Source organism: Scardinius erythrophthalmus, assembly GCF_964197995.2.
Source record: "Scardinius erythrophthalmus genome assembly, chromosome: 16".
NCBI classification, from domain to species: Eukaryota; Metazoa; Chordata; class Actinopteri; order Cypriniformes; family Leuciscidae; genus Scardinius; species Scardinius erythrophthalmus.
The window spans coordinates 22,386,833-22,413,162 of NC_138236.1; the positions used below are offsets into that span (position 1 = coordinate 22,386,833).

At 36.7% G+C, this 26,330-nt stretch overlaps 1 protein-coding gene across 2 annotated transcripts; it reads left to right on the forward strand.

Moving 5' to 3' along the window:
* The first annotated feature begins 2,160 nt into the window (after window positions 1–2,160).
* Window positions 2,161–14,367, forward strand: LOC308704202 (uncharacterized protein). 2 transcript variants are annotated; one of them, XM_081388344.1, is made up of 3 exons: window positions 2,161–2,260; window positions 10,926–10,951; window positions 11,164–14,367. In XM_081388344.1, the coding sequence occupies exon 3, from the start codon at window positions 11,177–11,179 to the stop codon at window positions 13,250–13,252; it is 2,076 nt and encodes a 691-aa protein (XP_081244470.1). In that variant the 5' UTR covers window positions 2,161–2,260; window positions 10,926–10,951; window positions 11,164–11,176; the 3' UTR covers window positions 13,253–14,367. The 2 variants fall into 2 exon arrangements, with proteins under 2 accessions (XP_081244470.1, XP_081244471.1); XM_081388345.1 differs by having other exon boundaries at window positions 2,228–2,260; window positions 10,926–10,965.
* The last annotated feature ends 11,963 nt before the right edge of the window (window positions 14,368–26,330 follow it).

The window sequence follows — 26,330 nt, forward strand, 5'->3', positions numbered from 1 at the left end:
CGTTGTACTCTTTCCTGAAGGTGCAAAGCATCAAACAGGCTGACTCGTCAGTCATTTTAAACAACAATTGTGCCACAAGATTTGGAAGGAAACACCCTCTAATGCAAGTGTTTACCGACATCAAGGTGTTTTCAAATGTTTAATGAACATCTTATGCCTTTGGGTGTTCAACGGATCAACTTGGGCTTTGAATGAGTAGATCTTTAGAAATACATAAACAAGAACAGATGTCACTGATATACAAATTCAGTGTTTCTTTACTGAAAAGACTCAAACCCAACTGGCTTCAGATATTTTTTGAGCTTGGAAATGATTATGAGAGATATCTGAGAGGTAAATCAACAAAATTAATTTCTTGGTCGCAAAGAATGAGCCACGTAGACAGGATAGCGATTGAAATGTCAAAAGGGCAGGGGAAATTGCTTTCGAAAGAAAAAACAAACTTTCTGCCTAGAAAACAATACCTCTTTTAAAAATGCATCCGGTTCTTAAGCAAAGGCAGGAGTGAGAGTGGGAGCAGAGGAAGGGAGGGAGTCTTAGATAAATACAAGTTAATGGGTCATAATGTTGTCTAATAACAGACATCGCTTTCCTTCGGGACACAAAGGTGCGATAAAAACAACAGTTCACCATCTCTGTGGTGGGTACAGGCTGGTCTGCAAGTAGTGATACACTATGTGAATGGTCGTAGAGCACTGCACTCGCTCACTGAACTCACTGAAATCACTGAACTCACTGAACTCACACTGTTCTTGCCTGAGAGAAAACATGTCCTTGGAGACTGGTGAAATTTAGGAAAAAGACTGGATTAACAATATTTTATATTATATAACAGGATTTTTTTTTTCTTCATATTTTGAAATACAAATATATTGGTGTGACTCTTTACATACAAGAAAAAGGTGAGAAAATGATACATTTGACTAAATACATATTTATGCATTTGATATGTTTGTATTCAATCAACACATATCTATTTATAACATTTTAATTTTAAGGTACAGTTTGGGGTCGGCACGTTTTTTTAATAATGTTTTTGAAAGAAGTCTCTTATACTCAACAAGGCTACATTTATTTGAAAGTATCTTGGGGTCTTGTTCACAAGTAAGGGAAGGATGGAACGGGAGATTGACAGACGGATTCTCAGAAAAAAAGGTACAAAAGCGGTCGCTGGGACAGTACCCTTCATAAGGGTACTAATATGTACCATTTAGGTACTAATATGTACACTTTTGGTACCAATATGTACCTTTGAGGGACTAATATGCACTCTTTAGGTACAAAAGTGTACCTTTTGAAAAGGTACCGCCACAGTGACAGCTTTTGTACCTTTTTTTCTGAGAGTGAAGGCTACATTTATTTGAAAGAAAATACAGTAAAAAACTGTTTTAAATGAGTGTTTTCTATTTGAATATATTTTAAAATGTAATTTATTCCTGTGATGGCAAAGCTTAATTTTCAGCATCATTACTCCAGTCTTTGGTGTCACATATGATCCTTCAGAAATCATTCGAATTTGATGATTTGCTGCTCAAGAAACATTTCCAATTATTATCAAGTTTCGCTGCTTCATATTTTTGTGAAAATCATGATACATTTTTTCATGATTCTTTGATGAATAGAAAGTTCAGAAGAGCTACATTTATTTTAAACAGAAAACTTTTGTAACATTATAAATGCCATTACTGTCACTTTTGATCAATTTAATGCTCCCTTGCTGAAGGTCCTTGGATGTTGCCATCATCCAAAGACCTTCATTACTTTTGTGCTCCACAAAAGTAATTTCTTTCCAAAGTTCTGTTGATGTGTGATTTTTATAAACTCCTTAAATATTGATGATTTTAACACAATAAATATTTTAGGAAGCAGTTGTCCACACAGACTGTGCTTCTTCTGTGGTTGTCCTTATCTTTCCTCATAGGGTTGTGTCAGTCATTTCTATACTCCCTATAAATGATACAAAAGAACAATATACATCAGCATGCTGCATAATAGTCTATGCATAGTCTCACATTGACTTCAGCTGGCTAATTCTATATTAACAGGGTTCTCAAGTTGTAAGCTTGGAGTGAGATCACATGGAAAACTGATTCTAAATTGGGCTGGTCGGGCGGTCCTTTAGTGAAAGCAAAAAGTAGCAAAGCATTTCGGGGAAACTTGGGGATTTTCCCCAAGTCGCCTATAAAAGCATCGACGGCTTCATCCATTCCTCCAGACCGCTAACGGACCCTAAAACTTGAAGCAGCTGCCTTTCGTCAGGGTAAGACAACTATACATGGTTATTTGCCTTTTTATTATGAGAGCAGTTAAGTTGACGTGCAGCTTTAAACAAAAGCGGCTGTTATTTCAAAATTTGTTATAATAAGATTCGAACAGTTTTGAGATTATTTTTTTTAACGAAAGACCAAAACAAATTAAGGAAATGCACATTTGCTCTATTTAAAGTTTTAAAACCTTCCATCTAATAACTTTTAAAGTTATTAGACTTTGATGAACAGAACAGAAAAGAAGATATTTAGAAGATTATCAGTAACCAGACAGTTTTTGAGTCCCAATGACTTCCATAGTAGGAAAAAAAAATACTATGGAATGGGACCCAAAAACTGTCTGGTTACTGATAATCTTCTAAATATCTTCCTTTCTGTTCAGCAGAAGAAAGAAATTCATACAGGTTTGAAACAACATGAGGGTGAGTATATGATGACAGAATTTTCATTTTAAAAGTGAACTTCTCCTTTAATTTACTGAACGGAACTCCTACATATTTTTCTTGCCCGAGATAATAATCAGTCAGATTATGTTGCTTGTTTTGTGCATGAATGTTGCTGCACTTTTTGAAATGAGGAAAAGCTAATCTTTTATTATCCTTTTTGTTGTTGTTGTTGTTGTTGTTGTTGCTTTTTATTGCAAGAAAAGAAACAGCACTTGCATTAAATACATTGACATAAAATTAAAAGTAAAGGAAATACAGAGAAAAAATAATGACATCTCAACCAGTGAGAAAAATATGATCATAATTCTTAAAAAACTTGTTGTTCTTATTTTTATTAATGAGTTTAAAAGATTTATATATATATATATATATATATATATATATATATATATATATATATATATATATATATATATATATACAGTGTTGGGGAGTAACGGAATACATGTATTCAGAATACAAATTATAAGTAACTGCCGTTACAGTTACCATTTAAATAGTTGGTATTTAGAATACAGTTACATTGTTGAAATCAATGGATTACATGACGATACTTCTCTGTTTCACGAGTTTATTAACTCTCTAAATAAATTAAGACAACTCCATGCATTTTCCAGAAGCCCTAATATGAAAATGAAAAAAATGCGCGGTTTGCGTGACTGTCACAATCCATTAATGGAGTCGGAAGAGGAGCAGCGGGAGCTAGAGGTAGAGATGGAGCCGGAACAACAGAGCCAGGGCAAGAATGCGTTATATCTTGGAAATTCAAACAGCATTTCACATTAAAGAAAGAGAAGGGAGAACGAAATATAACTGTGCAGTGCAACCTCTGCTTGCCAGCAACAACGTCAGCGTCGTCCAAAGACTCCACCTCCAACCTGAAGAAGCATCTTAAAGTAGGCTAGGCCTACGTTTTGTTTTTTTAAATACGTGCAGTCAAAGCTTGAAATATAAATTCTCAGAAAATGCATTAATACCAATAGTGAAATGTCTGTTTATATATCCATACTCCCTTAATAAAGGAGTCCAGACATTAGAAAAATATCGGTCTACATGCGCGTTATATTTAATATGAGGGAAATAAACATGCGTGACACAAAAAATCTTTAACTTTTAGGTGGCAAAATATATATATTTTGTTATTCTGTGAATTAAGCTACACTGCGCAAACCAAAAGTAATACTACTCACCGGATGAAGAAGGGTTGGCTCTCCAAAGAACATAAAATATTTACAGTATTTTATTTTATTTTCTCCATTATAACCTCAATTATGAGGGAAAAAAAACAATGTTACAGTCGTGACAGTTCTCCATTACGGACGTGAGCGCTCTGAACGCAGCACTAAAAGACTGCTTTAAAACTTTCACAGAGACCTCAAACAAAAAACACAAAGCCTTTCTTTAAAGTGAATTTCGTTTTGTATTTATTGTATCTTAATTTTGATCAATGTTTCATCAACCAATTGCCTGGATTAAATAAGAAGTAAATATAGAAGACAAAAGATAATCAGGACACGGAGGCGCCAGCGCGTGAACTGGAGCTGGTCTCATAAATCAATGCCCGTTTCACACATAGCCTGCCTACTCTTTTTGCAGTGCGTTTTTTTTTTTTTTTTTTTTTTTTTTTTTTTTTTTTGTACCCATGTTAACAGGTTAGAGCTTTCACACTGTGGTCCATTTATCCGTCAGTTGCGTTGCGTTTACAGCAGTGCAGAGATCGTTTCCGCACCGAGTCTCTTTCTGCTGTGCCGCAAACGCTGAATTAAAGTGACAGCGCATGTTTCGTGGTCAAAATGAACACAGATTGAGTGTAGTAATTTCACCATAAATGCATTTAATTAAATAAAATGTAGTAATACCATCATAAATGTATTTAATTAAATATTGCTTTTTTTTCACAGTCATCTTTTTACTATAGACCGGGGTAAAGCAATGAAAACTAGGCCTACAGTTTACTTTAACAAGGCGAAATAATGAACAACACTCGTCTGATTCGTGGAGGTTGAAAAACAAGTTTTTTTTTGTGGCATGCAAGATTTATTGTATTAAAATTTAAATGCAAAAGAAAAGGCATGAGAGTCTGTTTTTGTAAATTTTAAGTTTTAATTTAAAATGTTTGCGATTTTAATAGCCTACATGTTAAATATGTTACCACTTTGAACAACTTATATATAGAAGTAATGCATGGATTATTGCGTTGTTTAAATTGTTTCAACTTGAATACGTCTAGAGCGTATATGTGTAGACTACAAAGAAAATTGCACCAGTGACAAAACTTTTTTTAAATAAAAGTTGCTAAAAACTTCTGGATTTGAAATACAAATATTGTGTATGTGTTTGTGGTACAGAGATGATGCAAACGTATGTGAAAGCACTATAGCGCGTGCTGCTTCTGTACCGCATACGCACTGCACACGGAGTATGTGTGTAACGGGCGCTCCGCATATAAGGTAGTAGGCCCTACTTGCCTCACAGACATGTCTACTTTCAAACAGAACAATTCAACACGAAGGAACTGCTCTCTACATATGTAATCCGTATGAAATGTGCATTTCTCTCTGGCGCATTCACTAGGCTACTGCGAAGATCGCGAGTCAGCATTGTCAACTTCATCTTTGTAGCCGAAACTGACAAAGAAAACACTTGTTTATTAATAAACAATTAAAATATCTCCTTTCTATATTTGACATATTCATAATTATTACTTTTGCCGGTTCTTTGTGACAGCTTTTAGGTGCTTTATTGGCATACGCATCACCACCGCATCACCGCACCCCCACCCCACAAGGCCTGTTTATTAAGCAGGATTTGATGGCCGACACTCATAAAATGCAATTCAATGTGGAAGTAATCCAAGTATTCAGAATAAAGTACTCAGATTGAGTAACGTAACGGAATACGTTACAAATTACATTTTTGGGCATGTATCCTGTATTCTTTAACAGAATACATTTTGAAAGTATCCTTCCAAACACTGTATATATATATATATATATATATATATATATATATATACAGTATATATATACAGTATATATATATATAGCCTACATCAGTGGCGGCTGGTCTTTCAAAGAGGGGAAGCTCATTTTCGGCCCACATCATAAAAATTGTCCATTTATACGTAAATTCTACGTTCCTTCTCAAGAAAATTCTCTGTGACCCTGTCGTACCAACTAGGCGTCTTTTCCAGTGACTTGACCAGTGTCCTCTCAATGGCCAGCAGAGTTAAAGCTATAATTGTATAAATGTAATAATATAATAAAGGTATAAATAATAATATAATAAAGAATAATATAATAAATAATAATAATACTACTATTAATAATATATATTTTTAATTATTTTAATATATATTTTTAATTATTTTAATATATTTTTTTAAATTATTACTAATAATATAAAAAATATAATAAGTAATAATATAATAAAGGTATAATTGTGTGAAATGTATTATGAAAATTGGCTAGCAATTTCGACAAGCAAATACCAAGAAATAGGTTAAAGCAGTTTGTCTTTCGACTACCGTATACTTGAAGAATCTGCGATGGGACTGAGTTCGAATAGCTTCAGCATTAGCGACTTTTTATTGTATGAAATCGCTGTCAATCAAAAGGAGACGCAGCCTTTCGACAGACCCTCCAATCATCACGCAGAAGCTCGGAGTCCAGACCAGCCCACTCCTCCATTCACCCCCAGAGACGCTGAGCGTCCGTGGGCGGGACATAATCGCAGCATTTATCCAATGACCGTCTAGTTTCGAAGCACTGAAAAAAAACTGTTCAAAGCAGCGGCCCCATTAAAATCAATGGACGCTGGGCTTCAACAGGGCAATGCACTGTGACGCTAAAAGCGAACTCGTCTTTGAGATGAACGTTTTCTAACGCATTTTTAGGCAATAAAATATTAACACAATAGTACATATTTCACCATTCATTTTTTGACATTATAGGTAGGAAGCTGAGCTTCCCTTGCAGTCTTAACCCTTGTGCTGCATTATATAGCCTATTTTACGACGCTGAGTGCATTAAAGGGATACTCCACCGTATTTTCATATTAAACTATGTTATTCCCTTAACTAAGACGAGTTGATACATACCTCTCTCGTCTCAGTGCGTGCACTAAATCGCTCTGTCTTGCACGAAACTTTGTTAGCACTTAGCTTAGCCCAGTTCATTCAATATGGGCCAAGCAGAGAAGCAACCAGACACCTTGACGTTTTCCCTATTTAAATACAGTTACTCGAGTAGTGTAACTCGACCTAGGACGGTGACACAAAACAAAACGTTGCGCTTTTCTAAGCGTGTAAAATGGATAACTATATTGTATGGCGGAATACCATAGCAAGTGCTTGTGAGCACTTCGACTTGGGTGCAGTAATATCTTCACTAGAGGGAGCGGGGGCCGGTGAGAGGATTTTTCACGAGTGAAGATATTACTGCGCCCAAGTCGAAGTGCTCACAAGCACTTGCTATGGTATTCCGACCTTCAGGATATTATGATTTGTCACTCGCCTAAACACCATTTAGGCCCTACACACACACACACACACACACACACACACACTTTTGTCAACGCAGACACACATTGCTCTCAGACATCCACACATACTCAGAAACATCATTTTAGATCATTGAGACATTAAAATGCTTCATAACACAGTCAGTAGTGCCCCTAGTGGAAACCAGGAAAATAACGTGCATTTCCCCCCATAGGAAATACCTATGTAGTGACGTCATCTGGTGGAATACACTATATAATGCAAATATAATGCTTTTGCTTCAAAATGAAAGGATGTTTCAACATAAATCATGATTCATGTATTAATGACGGCCTCGGCTTTAAACAACGTTTTAATGGGTTTCAATGGGACATTTTTGGCCATTATGGTGCTGAGTGTTCCTATTTGACACAGTGTGTGTTATACATATGCAAAATGGAATCAAAATTTTAAAATTTACCCAAAAAGTCACAATTTTGCCAAATTACATACCATTTGCATTAAAACAGCCAAAATGGTCAAATAAATTAAACTGAAAAGGACAAAAATGTCCCTAATGCAGCACAAGGGTTAAAGAAATCCCCACTGATATATATAGATAGATAGATAGATAGATAGATAGATAGATAGATAGATAGATAGATAGATAGAGATAGATAGATAGATAGATAGATAGATAGATAGATAGATAGATAGATAGATAGATAGATAGATAGATAGATAGATAGATAGATAGATAGATAGATAGATAGATAGATAGATAGATAGATAGATAGATTTCCTAACTTTGTGAAATCTGTTCTTCCAAATAAATTTCAATAATATTTTGTCAATATTGTCACAAAGTTGTTGGCGAAGCAATCTATCTTTAGTAAGGAAAATCCCCAGGTACTTGAGACAGTCTTTAACAGGTATATGTGTATCAATGGTTGTTGAGTATCATAAAGACAAAAAAGTTCACACTTTGATAAATTTAAATATAAACCTGAGGCTTCAAAGATTTAATAATATTGATATGGAATTTGACTTTGGTCATTAAGATAGTATCATCGGCTAGTTGAGATATTTTTAATTCTTTACCAAATATAGAAATATACATTTTAAACTGGGATTTTGTAAAATATTAATTGATAACAATTAAACAGCTAGTAGAAAAAGAAATGAGCAAATGCGGCAACCTTTTAGATTAAAGCGTTTAGTAGATTGAAAGCCAACCAAAACTAGGAGGAGTTAATGTTATTATAAAGCATTCTCACAATGTTGATAAAAGTACATCCAAAACCAAAAAATGGTGTTCTAAAGAGTCAAATGCTTTATAAATATCCAAAAGCATTAATATAGCATTTGAATGAATATTCTCTGAATAATCAATGAGATTAAGAACTAATCTTATATTGGAGCTATAACATGTTTATTTTTCATAAATCCATTTTGTGTTTTGCCAATTATACCATTAAGGCCTGATTTTAAACGAACTGCAAATATTAAAGCAAGTAATTTATAATCAATATTTAACAGTGATATTGGTCTCCAGTTCTCAATTAAAGGTGGGTGTTTTGGGAATAAGAGAAATAAGACCTTGCTTCATTGTGGAAGTCATCTTTCCTTTTCTAATACATACTTTAAACAAAGTGGTTGCTTTAAGACGTCCCAAAAATGTAAATAAATTCAACAGGCAGACCATCAGTATACTGGATGTTTTCCTTTATTCATAGATTTTAGTGCATTCTCAATTTCAGAGATATCAGAATCACAAAGTTGCTTAAAATCTTCATTAATACCTGAAACTGTATGAATACTTATAAATAAATAAATAAATAAATAAATAAATAAATAAATAAATAAATAAATAAATAAATAAATAAATCATCACATTTTACTTGAGAAAACTGAGAAGTAGGCTATACATTTTTTTTCATTCCTGGATCTGTACATAAAACACCATTAATATTTAAGGTAGAGAGAGATGTCTTTTTAAGATTTCTTTTCTCCAGAGCAAGATTTGTGATCCATAAGCGATCCAGATTTGTTACAATTCAGGCAGTGTAAATATGCTTTCCATTGGCGCGAATGAAGTTTGGTTTCACGTTAGTGTAACGCGAACGGCCAAAGACAACAGGACTATAAACTGTAATAAATTTCTAACCCTCCCAAATCAAAAATTTCAAGTGACCGATAACATCTAAATTTTTCAATTGGCCCAAGTGAAATTCTGTAAATTATAAAATTAAATTGACAGATTTTCACTTGGGCCAATTGAAATTTACAGAATTTCACTTGGGCCAATTGAAAAATGTAGATGTTATCGGTCACTTGAAATTTTTGATTTGGGAGGGTTAGAAATTTTTTACAGTGAAGCTGTTTTAGCATTTAATCCCCTTGTCTGTACTAGTCGTAATTTAGTTTTGACTCTTCAAAATTCTATTGACAAATCTATTCTGCAATTTAGACTGATTATAATTGGAATTAAGACATCTACAATGTGATTATGATGTCATATTCTATTGACTTCCATTGGAAAATATTTTCTGATATCTACAAATGAGTTTTAACTTGTAGAAATTGAAGGCAAATTAATAATATCTATAATTTATATAGATGGTTCTACTTTTAATTAAAGATATCTCAAATTACAATTTTACTAGTGATAATTAAATTCGAACTAACTGAATTACCTCTATATTTCAAGATATCTTGTATTTGGTATTTGGCTAACTGGTAGGCTTTTTGACTAGTCATAATTTAAATTTATGATAACTTTAATTAATCATCTTTAAAGATATCCACAATACATTTGTAGATATCTGAAAGTAATTTATCAGGTACTAGTCATATTTGTAGATATTTTGAATGGGATTTTTTGAATTTGTCAAATCTCATTTAAAGATATCTGCAAGATATTAATTTTTGAATATTTTTCTTTGGAGATATTTGCATTTAGCTTTGTGACTGGGAGGAATCAAAATAGATATCTAGAATTAACATTCTTAGTCAAAATTACTTTGTCTAAAACATGCATGCAAATACACTTTTGTATACACCCCACATTAAATATTTTATTAACCAATCCTACCTTGGAAACTCTTGTCATCCGCCATTTTGTCCAAGAATTATATAATAAAGGTCCTGCATCTTTGGGTCATTTTAAACTGCTTTACATACAGAAGGAATGAAAATAAAAATGTAGCGGTAAAATGTAATGTACGTGTAAAATTGGCATAAGGAATGCAGAGAAGACCATTCTAAATTCCTATTCTAAATCATAAAGTACGATCATGTTCAGATATGCATGCTGTAGATTAAATTGCGTTAGCCTTCATTTCCAATTGAACATATAAAATCAGTAAGGACTTGTATACATCTCATGTCTGGAGCAACATTTGCCATAATTTTAAAAGAACTATTGACTGGCACTCATCACTGAAAACAGCAGAATATAACCATAACGGATCTCTTACTTTAATGCAACACTCCCACCTTGTGGGCTATTACCTTGATGACATGAGTAAACCTGCATCGACAGAATGCACAATCTATTGCCTATATACAATGTAATGTACTAATGTACATACATGTAACATACATTTTTGTATTGCTGATCTTAATCATTGCTAATCATCCACATGGGCTATTAGTTCTTGCCATAATTTCATTAATATGATTGCAAAGATATTTGAACTCATGTAATGTGATTATTTGATTTCTCCTCAGGATCACTGAAAAAAAGGATAACTGCAGTAAGTTGTGTTGTGTAAGGCTATTTCATTCTATATTCTCCCCTTAACAGTTGTTTAACGTCTTGCTAAAAAACACTTATGACACTGTCCATTGGTTTTCTTCAAGCTAAGAAAAAAAATCTTATATATTCTTTTATAAAATGTTTGTATGAATGCTGCCATTTGTGGAATAAAAAAAGTGAGATTTTCAATTTTGTCTTTGTTTTGAGCAGGAATAGAGAAGCCATGGATTCCAAAATTTCAAAGGTAACTCAAAGTCTTACCACTGCTGAGGACATGAGGAACCAAACCAAACTTATAATGCAGCCCCATGCCAACTGGGAACAGTATCTGACTCCAGCTCCACTGTCCATAGCCATTATGGGAGAGCTGGTTTTCATCTCGTCCTCAACAGATTTCTCCATCAATAAAAATCCCCCCAAAGATGGCTACAAATTCATCAGATACCCTGAATCCTTTCGCGCTTGCCTCATGCAAGTGTGTAACTCTGGTTGGCAGGCATTTAATGAGGCCCATACGAGCATGGATCAGATTCGCCTCCATACTGCCCAAGTTCCAGATTACATGAAGGCAGCTGTGAAGATTCTGTTCCAAGGCGATGATGAAGTTGTCAAAGCACATCTTCCTGATCAGCTGGACAATATCAGAGTCATTGCAGATGAATGTCTGCAGTTGTCTAATGAAACTGAAAAGCGTTTCACTGATGTCATCAATATCATCCAAGAGCTGCTAGAAGCGTGTGTGAATGCAGAGCACTTCTATGGGGAGGAGTTGTCAAAAATCCAGAAGTTGCTAGAAGAGTGCAAACTGAGGAAGCAGTCAGCAGAAGAAACCAAGAAAAGGACTGAGAATGCAGTGAGTACCATGCGGAAGGAACTGGATGAGGCTCATGAGAGCTACAAGAAAGCCATGGATTCTCTCCCAGGTGGATGGGAAATGATTGGCATGGATTTCGTTTCTGGGTTAGCACAGAGCTTTTCAGGCCTGATTAATGGAGTTACATCTATTTTTACTATCCCAGTGAAATTGGCGGAATTGGCAGCAACAAAGAGCGCTGATTCTAGGAACAACAGAGATCAGGAAAGCGCAAGAGATGCGATTGGTGAAATAAACATATATAGTAAATCTGCTGAAATATTAAATTTGGCGAAGAGTATCCAGGAGGGAATGAAAGTAAAAAGTGAGGATGATGACATTGCCTGGACAAATATCTATGATCAGAAGAACAAAAAGACAAAAACGAGTTTCATGGAAGAACAGTTCAAAAGAATCAGTGGTGATTTAAAGAAAAACCCTGACTGCCAAGCAAAGACACAAGTTGAAACGTTATGCAAAGAGGGCATGGACATATGCAACCAGCTGTCAAAATATGCACCAGATGGCCAATGTGACAAAAGCACAAGCAGCCAGATAATACGTGAGGTCTTGAAATTTGTCAACTCTGCCTCTGTTTTTGATTGCAAAAGCAAAGACATCACAAATTCTCCAGCCATTTTTCCAAAACCACCAATGATGCAAAGAGAAGAAAACTCAGGGAACATGAGTGCTTCACAGAGGGCTTCACAGAATGCACGATTCGCTATAGAGCAGCAACGAGCTCAGATGAACAAGGCAAAAGAGAGCTATGATAAGTGTGTGGAGAACCTAGAGAAGAACCAGAAGGAACTAACTGATATCCTGGTCACTATGAGAAATTGCGACCTGAAAGAGATCGACTTCAAAACTACACTAAAGATGCTGGCCAAGGGAATGGATGCCCTGGGGAGAGTAAAGGAGCAGTGGGAGAAGATGGTTCACTTCTTTCAGATGGTTTCTAACATTATAAAAACCAGCCTGAGCAAAACTCTCAAAAACTTTGTCTCAACATCTGAGAAAACACAAGCCCTCTCCTACAATGCAAAGCTCTTCTCAAAAGATCTGCTATACTCTCAAGCCTTCCAAGCCTGTAACATTGCTAGTCTGGTTAATATGATCTCTGGAACATACACAGATATTTCCAACAAGTACCTGATGGATCGTGTCAGTTCACTGGGCAAACTGATGGTCATGGATAAAAGTAAACCAGAATTTGAGGATGAGCGACGTAAGCTCCAGAACTCCTGTGATGAGGCACAAAAAGGCATTTTAAAGCTTGTCCTGAAGAATAAAGATGAGTTTGAAAGGAAGAGCACTGCAAGACAAGAAAAGATCGATCGAGAGCTGCTTGCCATTCTGCCTGCTGCTCCTCCAGAGGAAATCAAGAAAATTAAAGAGGCTGTTAAAGCCGGATTCAATGAGGAAGAAATGTCAAATTACTACTGAGAGAATCTAACAAATATTTTACAAGCTTGCTATAAAAGATAATACTACCATAGTTAAGATTAAGCTTTTCTGTCCAGTAACATGCATTCATGACAGCTCAATTTATCTGCATTAACAGAAGACAATTGATACTGAAATGTTTAACACTATGTCAATCCAAATTAGACTAGAATGTCTAGAGAAGATTTTAAAAGCTGAGTTAGAAAAAGTTGTTGTCTTCTGTTTAAATTTTAATTTCATATCATAATACAATAATCATGATATAAGTAGCTTGCAAATGATTTTTACTAAAAACATTATGCATGATTGTATGATCTTTAATGGAAAGTGGAAGTGACAGGAAATGTTTGCTTTTAATAAATCTGTTTTTTTTCATCTGCTTTTAAGCTAATATAGAAGAAAAATATGTAGATTTTTTTCTTTGTATGTAATTAGTGAATCATTTTAGCTGGCTGTGTATGATAAATTTGTCCTTGAATTAATATTAATTAGCCTACATTTTAATGCATTGCTGTTACTAAACGCCTCCTTAGTATAAAATAAATATTACTATACTACAACTTTACTGCTGCTCTGTTCTTTCCCTTTTCTAAGCAAATTTTTTTTAACTTTGTATTGAAACACTTAGAATGTTATTTTTTTTAATCTCACTGATGAGTTGCAACAAATGAGTTCAGTGTTCAGTAATAGTGTAATGCCAATTAAAATTCATACTTACATAAACACAAAAAAAAAACAAAAAAAAAACACAATAACAACATATTACTTGTAAATATATATTTTAACCTGGGCCTATGTAGCAGCATATGGTTGAGATTCACGGGGGACCCTAGTTGTTGAATGTATGAAATTTGCATAGCATTTGGAGGCTATAACGTGGAAAAAAAGATGGAAATCTTCTACATTATGAACTGGAACTCCGTCCCCCCTTAAATTCACTCCTCCCAATTTCCAGTCCCGGATAGCAGCTCACGATACAAAAGTATGATTTCTCAACTAACTGAAGGAAACAATTCATAACATTCTACAGTATGGTTTAGTATAAGATTAATACAGTCAAGAAACTTTTGTGTATTAGTTAATAGAGGGCATGCATTGACACTTTCCCATTGGAACAAAAGAGCCTGCTGCGTGACTGGATTTAATAGGGGAATCTCTATAATACAACACAACACAACACTCCCACCTTGTGGATTCTTATAATTACCGTAGAGTAAACCTGCATCAACACAGAAAGCACAATCTATGCACAGCGTAATGTACTAATCAATGTCATCAGTACATGTTAATTCCTTTAAACTTTTATTAATTTATAACCTGCCCTACATTTGATCAATTTTTATCTTTTTAAATTAAGCCTTCTCCTTTGCTAATTGGGTCTGTCTTGATTCTGAAGCATTATTCTTGTCCATCACGTTTATTTGTACTATTTTTTTCTCATGTATTTGGTATAAAATTCCATTGTTCTTCACTCTTGTCTTTTCAAAATATTTTATAAATAAATTCAGACGAGGAGTTTGCCGTTCTCAATCTTTATTGAACCCCACTTCAGATGGTCAATTTTGCAACATGATTCTATTAAAATCAAAGCTCTTACTACATAAATGCTGGAGACCTTTTGCCATGTGAATGTATGGGATGAATATAGTATCAAAATGATTAACACGTGCAAGCACACTTATCAATGAACTTGATGTTGCAGAAATGTTTTATCCATGCCTTTCAACTTGCGGGTGCAAAATTCAAAATTGAATGAATGTGTAGCAGTTTGTAGGCCTACAAACAGAGACATTTTTGTGAATACAAATGTTTTCCTTTGTATTAGTTTGTCATAATTTGCGCATGCAACAAAGAAGATGTGCACAAAACCTCGATTTTGTATTAATGTAGGCCAGAATTTGTGCATGTGTAACCCCATCATCTCACAAGGGATGAGGAGAACTCAGAAAGGGCCACAACCACAGTGTGTTTCGTTGCAAATATAGCAAAATTTATTATACAAGATTCACAAGAAACACATGGGGTAATCAGAGATGGCAAAGAGAATAAAAAAAACAAACAAACAAAATTGTAACCATTACAGACAACAGGGTTCCCAATCCTATCCAATGGAAATTGCTCTGAAACTATGTGCACACTCACAAGTTCCATAAACACACTTTCACTCCAAACTCCACAAGTGTAAAGTAAATCAAAGCACTACCATCTGTTCCCAAAACCTTACAGAGTAAACCACATACAAGAAAATGGGAACCCCACCGTCAGTTGTAGGTCCACAAAGAACAAGAACAAAATAAAACAAAACAAAACAAAACAAAAAACAAAACAAAACAAAACAAAACAAAACAAAGACAATTTCACAAATTAAATCAATCCCTTTGCCACTTCCATACACAAGACCCAATTCAGCATTAAAGTCATCTCTTCAAACACCCAATAAGCCACCAATGCTTTCACTAAAGTAAATGGCAATCATGCATCATCTGTAAAGAAAACAAAGAAAGAATACACATTGATGATTGCCCTATAAAATATTTACAAGGATAAAAAAAACCTCAATCATTAAAACATAAAACACAAATATAAAATAAAATAAAACTTAAAACCAAATCTCCCTATTAAATAATTCACTTAATATCAGTACCTGTATTCTCAAATATATCTGCTTAATTCTCTGAGGCACCAATCAACACCATTCCCATAAGAACACTAAAACAGAAAACAAATACAAACATGTTAAAACTAGACAAACTCACAATGGTCTCATAAATCAACAACCCTTACCTTCCCACTTCAGTTCTATAAATCAACTTGGTTTTTCATCTGCTATTACACAGCCTTGAAAGACACCAAACAGCTTTTTCCTGTTTGCCACATGGTACCACAAAGAGGAAGTCTAAACAGTTTGGTTTCCCTTTATAGTATCTTAATTCATGGGATTTGTAGTCCATCCAATTTGTAGTCCTTCCCCTTCTACCCCATTACAATACACCCCGCTTAATTTAAATCGACGTCCCGTCGATCGGATTTCTATGACCAAGGTCGAAAAAACAGGGTATTTTTACCCTTGGAGAGCTCTGTCATAGGGAGAGAGGCATGACCATTTGGCTGGACTTCACTACACACTGCCGACTGAGGAAGATGATATGGATTAGTATGTTGTCCTGCTGTGGACCGTGCTGTCCGTCTCAATGGGCCCACCTCTAGCTGCAACGGCGGTTCATCTTGATATGGCTCTGAGATCAACTCACGATCAAGGCCACATTCTTCTGCTAAAGGGGGCATAATGCATTCATCCTCCTCAATTACACCAGGCAATTCACCCAACACCATGACCCCTCCAAAATCGTCATAATCGTTGTTCAAAGGGGGTAATCCCAGATACTCTGCTTGGCCATCTGATGGAACATAAACTGGTCGCAGCTCACTACGGTGGATGTGTCTCACTTTACCACCATCGACTGGAACAATAGAATATACGGACCCTTGATCTTCAGGGCATTGGACAATTCTGTACGTGGTTGGATCCCAGGCATCCTGGATTTTACTTCTACCTTTGTGACCGTGAGCTCTCTGATATACCAGCTGGCCTTCCTGTAAGGACATCCGACACGCCTAAGCATCATTTGCACGGGCACGCTGAGCTGCAGCCTTTTGGAGACGAGCTCGGGCACAGTTAAAAATCTTTTCCAGATTATCTCGATGGTCAGCCATCCAATCACAATTCGTTTGACCATAGTCATCCAATCCTAACATAACATCTACAGGTAAATGTGGTTCTTGTCCAAACATCAAGACATAAGGACAATAGCCTGTAGACTGGTGCTCTGTGGTATTATATGTAAAAACCACCTGAGACAAATGTGACGGCCAATCGCGGTTTTTTTCAGCAGGAAGGGTGCGCAGCAAATCGTGCATGGTTCTATTGAACCGCTCACACTGACCATTCCCCTGTGGCCGATATGGTGTAGTATGAGTCTTGGTAATTCCATAAATTTGACAAAGTTCTTGAATCAAACGGCTCTCAAAGCACCTTCCCTGATCTGAATGTAACTGTCGTTGGACACCGAACATATAAAACCACCGTTCCACCAGTACCCGAGCCACCGTCTTAGCAGTCTGGTCTTTAGTAGGGATTGCTTGGGTAAATTTTGAAAACACATCTGTCATAATTAATACATTTTCTATTCCATTAGATGATGGGTCCAGCAGTGTGAAATCAATAGCTAAGATATCTAGCGGTCTATCAGCTCCCAAATGCCCCATAAAGGTACGCACCTTCGGTCTAACTACTTTTGACAGGGTACAGCGCTGACATTTCCTACACCAATCATCCACATAGCTATACATCCCTGGCCAATAGCACCGAGCCCTTACTAACCTTGCTGTTCACTCCTTCCCCTGATGACCATGGTCATCATGAAGGCAGGTGAGAACCTCTTCCCTAAGGACCGATGGTAACACCACCTGTCGAACTTCCTTATGACTTTCTTGTGGCCAAAATCGTCGGTACAAGACGCCATCTACCTTCTCCAATTTCCCCCACTGACGAACTAACTCCAAGACCTCTGATCATTCAAGACTACGCTCTTGAGATGTTGGTGGCTGCTTACGGTCCCAGTAAACCAGGAACCTTCCTATAACTGGGTCAGCTTCCTGCAGCACACCCAAATTGTCCTTTGACGGTCTAGGAAAGACAGAGATGCTATTAACCGCTGCTACTGGACCATGATCAGAAACGGACTGCCGTATCTGTTCAGGCACAACTGCAATTGAAGCCAGTCCCACCAAAGGGGCGGCGCTTTGTCTAGACAAAGCATCAGCATTGCCATTATTGCGACCAGGCTTATATTTTATGTCCAAGTCAAATTCTGCGAGTTGTTTGACCCACCTTTGTTCCAGTGCCCCTAACTTTGCTGTCTGCAAATGACTAAGAGGGTTGTTATCAGTATATACTGTACACTTATTGCCCAGCAAATACTCTCTGAATTTTTCGGCTACGGCCCATTTTAGAGCCACAAATTCCAACTTCATTGAACTATAATTTCGCATATTACGTTCTGATGGCCTCAACCCTCTACTTGCAAAAGCAACTGGTCGACATTTGCCCTTTAGTTCTTGTGACAAAACGGCACCCAAACCCTGAAAGCTTGCATCGATTTCCAAAATGAATGGCTTGCGGAAATCAGCGTAAGCCAACACAGGCACACTGGTCAAAGCTACCTTAAGGGACTGGAATGCATTCTCGCAGGCTTCCACCCAGTTATTCCCCAACTCAACTTTTGGTCGCTTGGTTTTCTGATCCCGAATGACCTCCGCTACTAGAGTATTCAACGGCTTTGAAATACACGAAAACCCTTTTACAAATCGTCGATAATAACTAGCAAAGCCTAAAAACGACCTCAATTCTTGAAGAGTCTGTGGCCGTTTCCAGTTTGCCACCGCAGCGATCTTATCTGGATCAGTACTAACTCCTGCAGCGGAAACTACATGTCCCAAGTAACGCACTTCTGATCTAAAAAAACAACATTTACTCAGTTTGACTTTTAAATTTTGCTGTCTTAAACGACTCAGTACCAGTTCCAATCGCTGCAGATGCTGTTCTACTGTTGTTGAAAAAATAATCACATCATCAAGATAGAGCAGTAAGGACTGAAAACTTTGGTCACCAAAAATTCGCTCCATGAGCCGTTGGAAAGTACTTGGTCCATTGCAAAGCCCAAAAGGCATCCGGAGAAATTCAAAGAGTCCAAAAGGAGTACAGAAGGCAGTCTTAGGACGATCAGCTTCAGCCACTGGCACTTGATTGTAGCCACTTGCTAGATCTAATGTAGAAAACCACTTTGCCCCAATCAGTGCGTCTAAGGACTCCTCAATCCTAGGAAGAGGATAAGCGTCCTTCCGGGTCTTGGCATTTAGCTGGCGATAATCTACGCACATTCTTAAGGTGCCATCCTTTTTCTTCACCAGCACAATCGGGGATGAATATGGACTACAACTCTCCCTAATGACTTGGCTCTCCAGCAGCTGCTTAATGTGAGTTTTTACTGCTTCAAACTGACTTGGGGGAATTCGGCGATGGCGCTGACGCACCGGGACATCATTCAACAAAGGGATTTGGTGCTCTATTAATTTAGTACAACCCAGGTCACCATCATCCTTAGCAAAAACATCCTGATATTTATACAAGAGGTGCTTAACTACTTCACTTTCAGACTCTGAAAGCCCCGGTAACTCAACCCTTCCCAGCTCACTGTGGTTTGAAATGGAAGCTGTCATTTGGCACTGGATAACCATTTCACTAACATTACCTTGCACCTTTTCTTCAAAGGAAATTTCTTGGTCAGATTGATCAATCACCTCAGCGCTAACCAAACTACCCAACATAGCCTTTTCAGGTAAATATACAGTCTCTGTGCTGACATTAACCACGGGTACACAGATTGTATTTTGGGAAGACCGTAACAATGCAGGAGAAATCAAAATTCCTGCAGGTAATCCACCACTACCATCACTGCTCATAGGTTCTAGTAGAGTGACCACATTTGAAACACTCTTGGGGCAGTAAGCCGTAACTAACCTCATTGTTCCAGCTGGGATCTGCACTGGATGCTTAGCTTGCACTCGGACATGGCCAATTAAACCAGGACAAGAAGGATCACTAGCTCTTTGGCACTGCAACAATGCATCCTTCCAGCCTGATTCCGCCTGCTTAACCTGTGGGACTGAAAATAAGGCTGAACCATGTTCTTCAAATAATTCATTATAACACTGCCCTATTATATTCATACCCAACAGGCCAGGAACCAGTGTTTTCTTCTTGGACATGTTTTCTGGGTCTTTCACAACCAATACACCTTGTTTAGATATAATTTTCCCCAACAAGTAACATCAGTTTCAAAATACCCCACATAGGGAATGTCCAAACCGTTTGCAGCTTTTAGCTGAAGCCAACCACAATTTTTCAAAGTGTCTGGTGCTAGCTGTCGAAAATGTTGGTCAAAACAAGACTCTGTTATTGTGGTCATCATTGACCCAGTATCCAACAGACATAAAACAGGAACACTCCCCATTTGAATGGTAACAGTAGGACATTTGCCAATAAGACGCTGTACCACCGTAGGACAAACAAGACTAGAGGTCTTTAAACCTCCACTGCCCACTTCAGTAGTCTGACTAGAAGCAACAGGGGAGGTAGATTGATCATTCTCCACAAGTGTTTCTCTTGTCGTCACCATAGCTGGCCTAGATCCAGACTCAACAGGCCATGGTTGTCTACAATATCGGGCAATGTGACCCAGTTTATTACAACGTAAACACCTTCGAGAAGTATTTTGCCTTGTCGAAACGATGGAGGGTTCATTACTCAAGGGTTTAAGATAATCAAGACGCTTAGTAATCTCGTCAATCTGAGCTTGTTGTTGCTTTAACAGCTCCTTAATTTCTTTTAACTCAGTAACTTCCTTATGCATCTGTGATTCAATTACTCTACCCTGAGCAGCATTGCACCACAACCGAGCAGCAGAGGGAATAACGTCCCTCTTCCCCTCCTCATTCCATCTTATAGCTTCGCTTCGAACATCAAGTAAAGTACAGTGTGCAGTTTGTCTTACAAACCGTTTGAGTTCGCGTTTAAGCGCTACATCATTAACATGCTCCACAAACTGATCACGAAGAACTTGATCAGCATTTGGGACACCATCTGGACGGCTTGCGAGAATAGAGTCCATCAAAGACATAAGTGCATGAGAAAATTCAACAAGGGATTCACCCTCTCTTTGTTTTCGATCATAAAACCCCTTCTGCAACTGCACAAATGTTTGTTTTGCACCATACATACTTCTTAACACATTAAAAATGAGTTCAGGAGTTCCTCGTTCAGCTGCGGGTCGGAGTTTGATCTCCATTCTGGCTTCCCCTCCCAAATAGTCCATCAGAAATGCTACCCTTTCTCGTACAGTCCAACTCCCATCCCCAATGCAGGCCTCAGCCTCCTCAATCCAGTCCTCAATGTTCAAGTTAGAGTCCAAGTCCCCGAAGAATCGGCGACACTTCCGCTCCCGAGGAACATACATCACCCTGCTGAAAGGCACAGAAGGTGGAGCATTAAGGTTGGATACAGGTTGATTAGTGTCAGGGTTGGATTCGGCACGTTCTTCCATTAACTGTTGATTCGTAGCGCGTAAACTACGTATCTGCTCCCGCAACTCTGTCAACTCCTGCTCCATTGCAACAGTTTCTCTTGCACGATTGCCGTTTACTTATACAATTACCTATTAGATACCGACACAAAAGAGTGGCTATCAACACAAGAAAAAGATGAGAAAAAAAAAATTATTATTATTTTTTTTTTTACATTTAAACACACTGTAGTTCTGCCCAAAAATCAAATATCCTGCCGACTACGCCATTTGTAACCCTATCATCTCACAAGGGATGAGGAGAACTCAGAAAGGGCCACAACCACAGTGTGTTTCGTTGCAAATATAGCAAAATTTATTATACAAGATTCACAAGAAACACATGGGGTAATCAGAGATGGCAAAGAGAATAAAAAAAACAAACAAACAAAATTGTAACCATTACAGACAACAGGGTTCCCAATCCTATCCAATGGAAATTGCTCTGAAACTATGTGCACACTCACAAGTCCCATAAACACACTTTCACTCCAAACTCCACAAGTGTAAAGTAAATCAAAGCACTACCATCTGTTCCCAAAACCTTACAGAGTAAACCACATACAAGAAAATGGGAACCCCACCGTCAGTTGTAGGTCCACAAAGAACAAGAACAAAATAAAACAAAACAAAACAAAACAAAACAAACAAAGACAATTTCACAAATTAAATCAATCCCTTTGCCACTTCCATACACAAGACCCAATTCAGCATTAAAGTCATCTCTTCAAACACCCAATAAGCCACCAATGCTTTCACTAAAGTAAACGGCAATCATGCATCATCTGTAAAGAAAACAAAGAAAGAATACACATTGATGATTGCCCTATAAAATATTTACAAGGATTAAAAAAAACCTCAATCATTAAAACATAAAACACAAATATAAAATAAAATAAAACTTAAAACCAAATCTCCCTATTAAATAATTCACTTAATATCAGTACCTGTATTCTCAAATATATCTGCTTAATTCTCTGAGGCACCAATCAACACCATTCCCATAAGAACACTAAAACAGAAAACAAATACAAACATGTTAAAACTAGACAAACTCACTATGGTCTCATAAATCAACAACCCTTACCTTCCCACTTCAGTTCTATAAATCAACTTGGTTTTTCATCTGCTATTACACAGCCTTGAAAGACACCAAACAGCTTTTTCCTGTTTGCCACATGGTACCACAAAGAGGAAGTCTAAACAGTTTGGTTTCCCTTTATAGTATCTTAATTCATGGGATTTGTAGTCCATCCAATTTGTAGTCCTTCCCCTTCTACCCCATTACACATGCAACAAGTAAGATGTGCATTTGTGGATGAGGTGACACGCGTGCATTCATTGACTTGTTTCTGAGTCGATGCTATTTGATTTATTTGGATTTTGAGACTTTCGCCGGTTTCGCCTTGCACGATCAACACACAGCTGTCTGAGAAAACCTGCTCCCACTAGATGGCAGTATTCTGCTAAAACAGACAACGGCAGCGTAATCAAGCGTTCTTCCCCACTTAAGACGCTTAATGTGATTGATATTGAAGCACCAAATTTAGTAGACCTACACAATATAGGCCTACCTTAATAAAGCATACCTTATAGAGCCAAACAGATTACATCAGATTATGAACAACACCCATATAAAACCATTATAAAACGCTTAACGTGCAATAGCGCGCTGCATGTTCAATAAGGTGTATAGGCTACTTAGTTTTAATATCACCGTCTTACTGCATTGACGTTAAGCTTTTTCTTTATGCTCTATGGGAGGAAAACTATATTGCCTACAGACAAGAGCCTATTCTCGAGGTCGGACATCCGGGACTTGTGCTCCCATAATGCGCTGCGCACGCATAGCAACCACGGCGAAGGGTAAAACAAACAAGCGCCCGCCATTAAGCAACACACGAAGCGGAAGACAAACGAGCACCTAACTCTTTTCCTTTGGTTGCAAATCATGCCGAAAAACTGTTGTGTTGTTGGTTGCAACAACAACAATCTCAACTATCAGATCTGTCACTTTTATTACGAAATTCAGACAACAAATAGCGTTTTGGCGCTTGTAAATGTGACGCGACCATAGACAGTAGATAAGGACGCGACAGATCCCTAGCGGCACGTGAACCAACCGATCTTCTCTACTAGCTGACAGTAAATAAACACGAATGAACAATGTTGAAAGATACCGTACAACTTACCGAAATGTATATTTCATCATATCGACCAATCAATCAAACAAAGGGGTCAATAAAACAGCTGGAGAATGTCACATTGCATTTACCTCAGGAAATCCATTTGATGACCATAATATGGCTATGGCACGTAGTTGGCTAGAAAAAAAGAGCTATAGGGAGTATTTTGCTAAATATGAATAATACTGCCAGCTGATGGGGCTCTCTGTATCATGTTTTCAGCATTAGGCGAGTTGTTTTTTTTCTTGAGAAAAATTAATGCTTGCGTAGCCTACCTAATATTTATCCAAATGAGTCAATATTAAATCAAATCCCAATAATTGAATTGAAATAATAAAAAAGCGTAACGTTAGCTAAGCTTACCAGAAATTGTGCCATGTAAACATTGTAACATGTTGTCACTAAACCTAATAAAATTCAGATTAGTTACTAAAATGTTTTGACAATCAAAATACACTTAATGTGATGCAATATTTTTTTTTTTTTTACAGACGCTAGGAGACTGTTGATAAGACATTTTGTAATAGAAGAAGATCTGTATTCATATAGCGCCTTTCACAGGTAGTCAGTCACAAATCGCTTAATTACATGAGTGTTTTATTACATTATTATTACAGTATTATTAATCTCGTTTCCCAGAGTTCGTAATTTTTCTTTTTACCGTCGAATAAAAGTCTGAACGACCTTTGGCCTAAATGACTAGGCCCATAACCTGTAGCGTTAGACATTTCTGCAGCAGTCTTTCGCGTGTCACAGTCACCAAAATGATAACTTATTCACGGGAGAAAAATCAGATAGACTGCCATCGTCTCTTTGGTCTGGGAACTCACGACCACAGATTTTATTTTTGCGCATGCTCATAACACAGTGAACACAGGCACGCACGTTTTAATGACGTCACTGCGTAGACTATTTAACATGGCTTTGCCACCATAGACATAATAAATACATGTCTATGCCACTTATACTATCAAATACATCAAATATGCTCAAATAGGGGCTCAGGTGAGGGGGAGGAGCTGAGTAAATTTAGTCTCATGTCACACAACTATGGCAAGCCATTTTAACATTTAACAGCTAGACTGGATATGTGTTGCAGATATCTGTAATTCAGTTTTGCCTAGTCAAAAAGAACATTTCAGATATCCGCAACTACATTCTTCCTATCCATAATTGTCATTTCAGATATCCACAAAGACATTCTTCCTAGGACAAATGACGTCACTTTTGCCATTCATTTGTAGGCCTATGGGGTTTATCATTACAGATATCTATAATTGAGTTGCAGATATCTACTATGTGAATTACGGATATCTGCAATTGAATTGTAGATATCTGTAATTCTAATTTGAGATATCTTCAATTTGATTCTGACTAGTCATAACTCCAGTTCAAGATATCTTTAATTCACCTCAATTCAAGATATCTACATGATTATGGCAAGCCGTTTTAGCTTAAATTGTACCCAGCGTTACTCATCGTAATTGCATTTTTACTAGTAAGAATTCAATTAGAGAGCTCTACAATTCAATTCTTACTAGTAGCAATTACAATTAGAGAGCTCGCTAATTCAATTATTACTAGTAAGAATTACAATTACAGAGCTCTCTAATTCAATTATTACTAGTAAGAATTACAATTACAGAGCTTTCTAATTCAATTATTACTAGTAACAATTCCAATTAGAGAGCTCTACAAATGAATTTTTACTAGTCATATGTCTCCATTGACTTCCATTCATTTTTAATTACGGAGCTGTACAATTGAATTGTGACTAGTAAGAATTACAATTAGAGAGCTCTACAATTGAATTGTTACTAGTAAGAATGCAATTGCAGAGCTCTTTAATTCAATTCTTACTAGTAACAATTTAAATAGAGAGCTCTCTAATCCTATTATTACTAGTAACAATTCCAATTAGAGAGCTCTCTAATTCAGTTGTTACTAGTAAGAATGCAATTGCAGAGCTCTTTAATTCAATTACAGAGCTCAGCAATTATACATATCTTTAATTTGTATTTTTACTAGTAAAAATTCAATTAGAGAGCTCTCTAATTGCATTCTTACTAGTAAGAATTTAATTTGAGAGCTCTCTAATTGTAATTGTTACAAGTAATAATTGAATTAGAGAGCTCTCTAATTGTAATTCTTACTAGTAACAATTCAATTGTAGAGCTCTCTAATTGTAATTCTTACTAGTAACAATTCAATTGTAGAGCTCTCTAATTGTAATTCTTACTAGTAACAATTCAATTGTAGAGCTCTGTAATTAAAAATGAATGGAAGTCAATGGAGACATATGACTAGTAAAAATTATTTTGTAGAGCTCTCTAATTGGAATTGTTACTAGTAAGAACTGAATTAGAGAGCTCTGTAATTGTTATTCTTACTAGTAATAATTGAATTAGAGAGCTCTGTAATTGTAATTCTTACTAGTAACAACTGAATTAGAGAGCTCTCCAATTGTAATTGCTACTAGTAAGAATTGAATTGTAGAGCTCTCTAATTGAATTCTTACTAGTAAAAATGCAATTACGACGAGTAACGCTTGGTACAATTTAAGCTAAAACGGCTTGCCATAGTTATCTGTAACTTTCATTCTGCCTAGTCAAAATGTAATTACAGATATCTTGAATTAGAGTTTTGACTAGGCCAAATGACGTTGCAGATATCTGTATGCAAATTAGGCCCGCATCACACTTTAGAACCTGT

Bases quoted from the DNA above. Each gene is read 5' to 3' on its own strand.
- LOC308704202 (XM_081388344.1), top strand. From the start codon at position 11,177: ATGGATTCCAAAATTTCAAAGGTAACTCAAAGTCTTACCACTGCTGAG.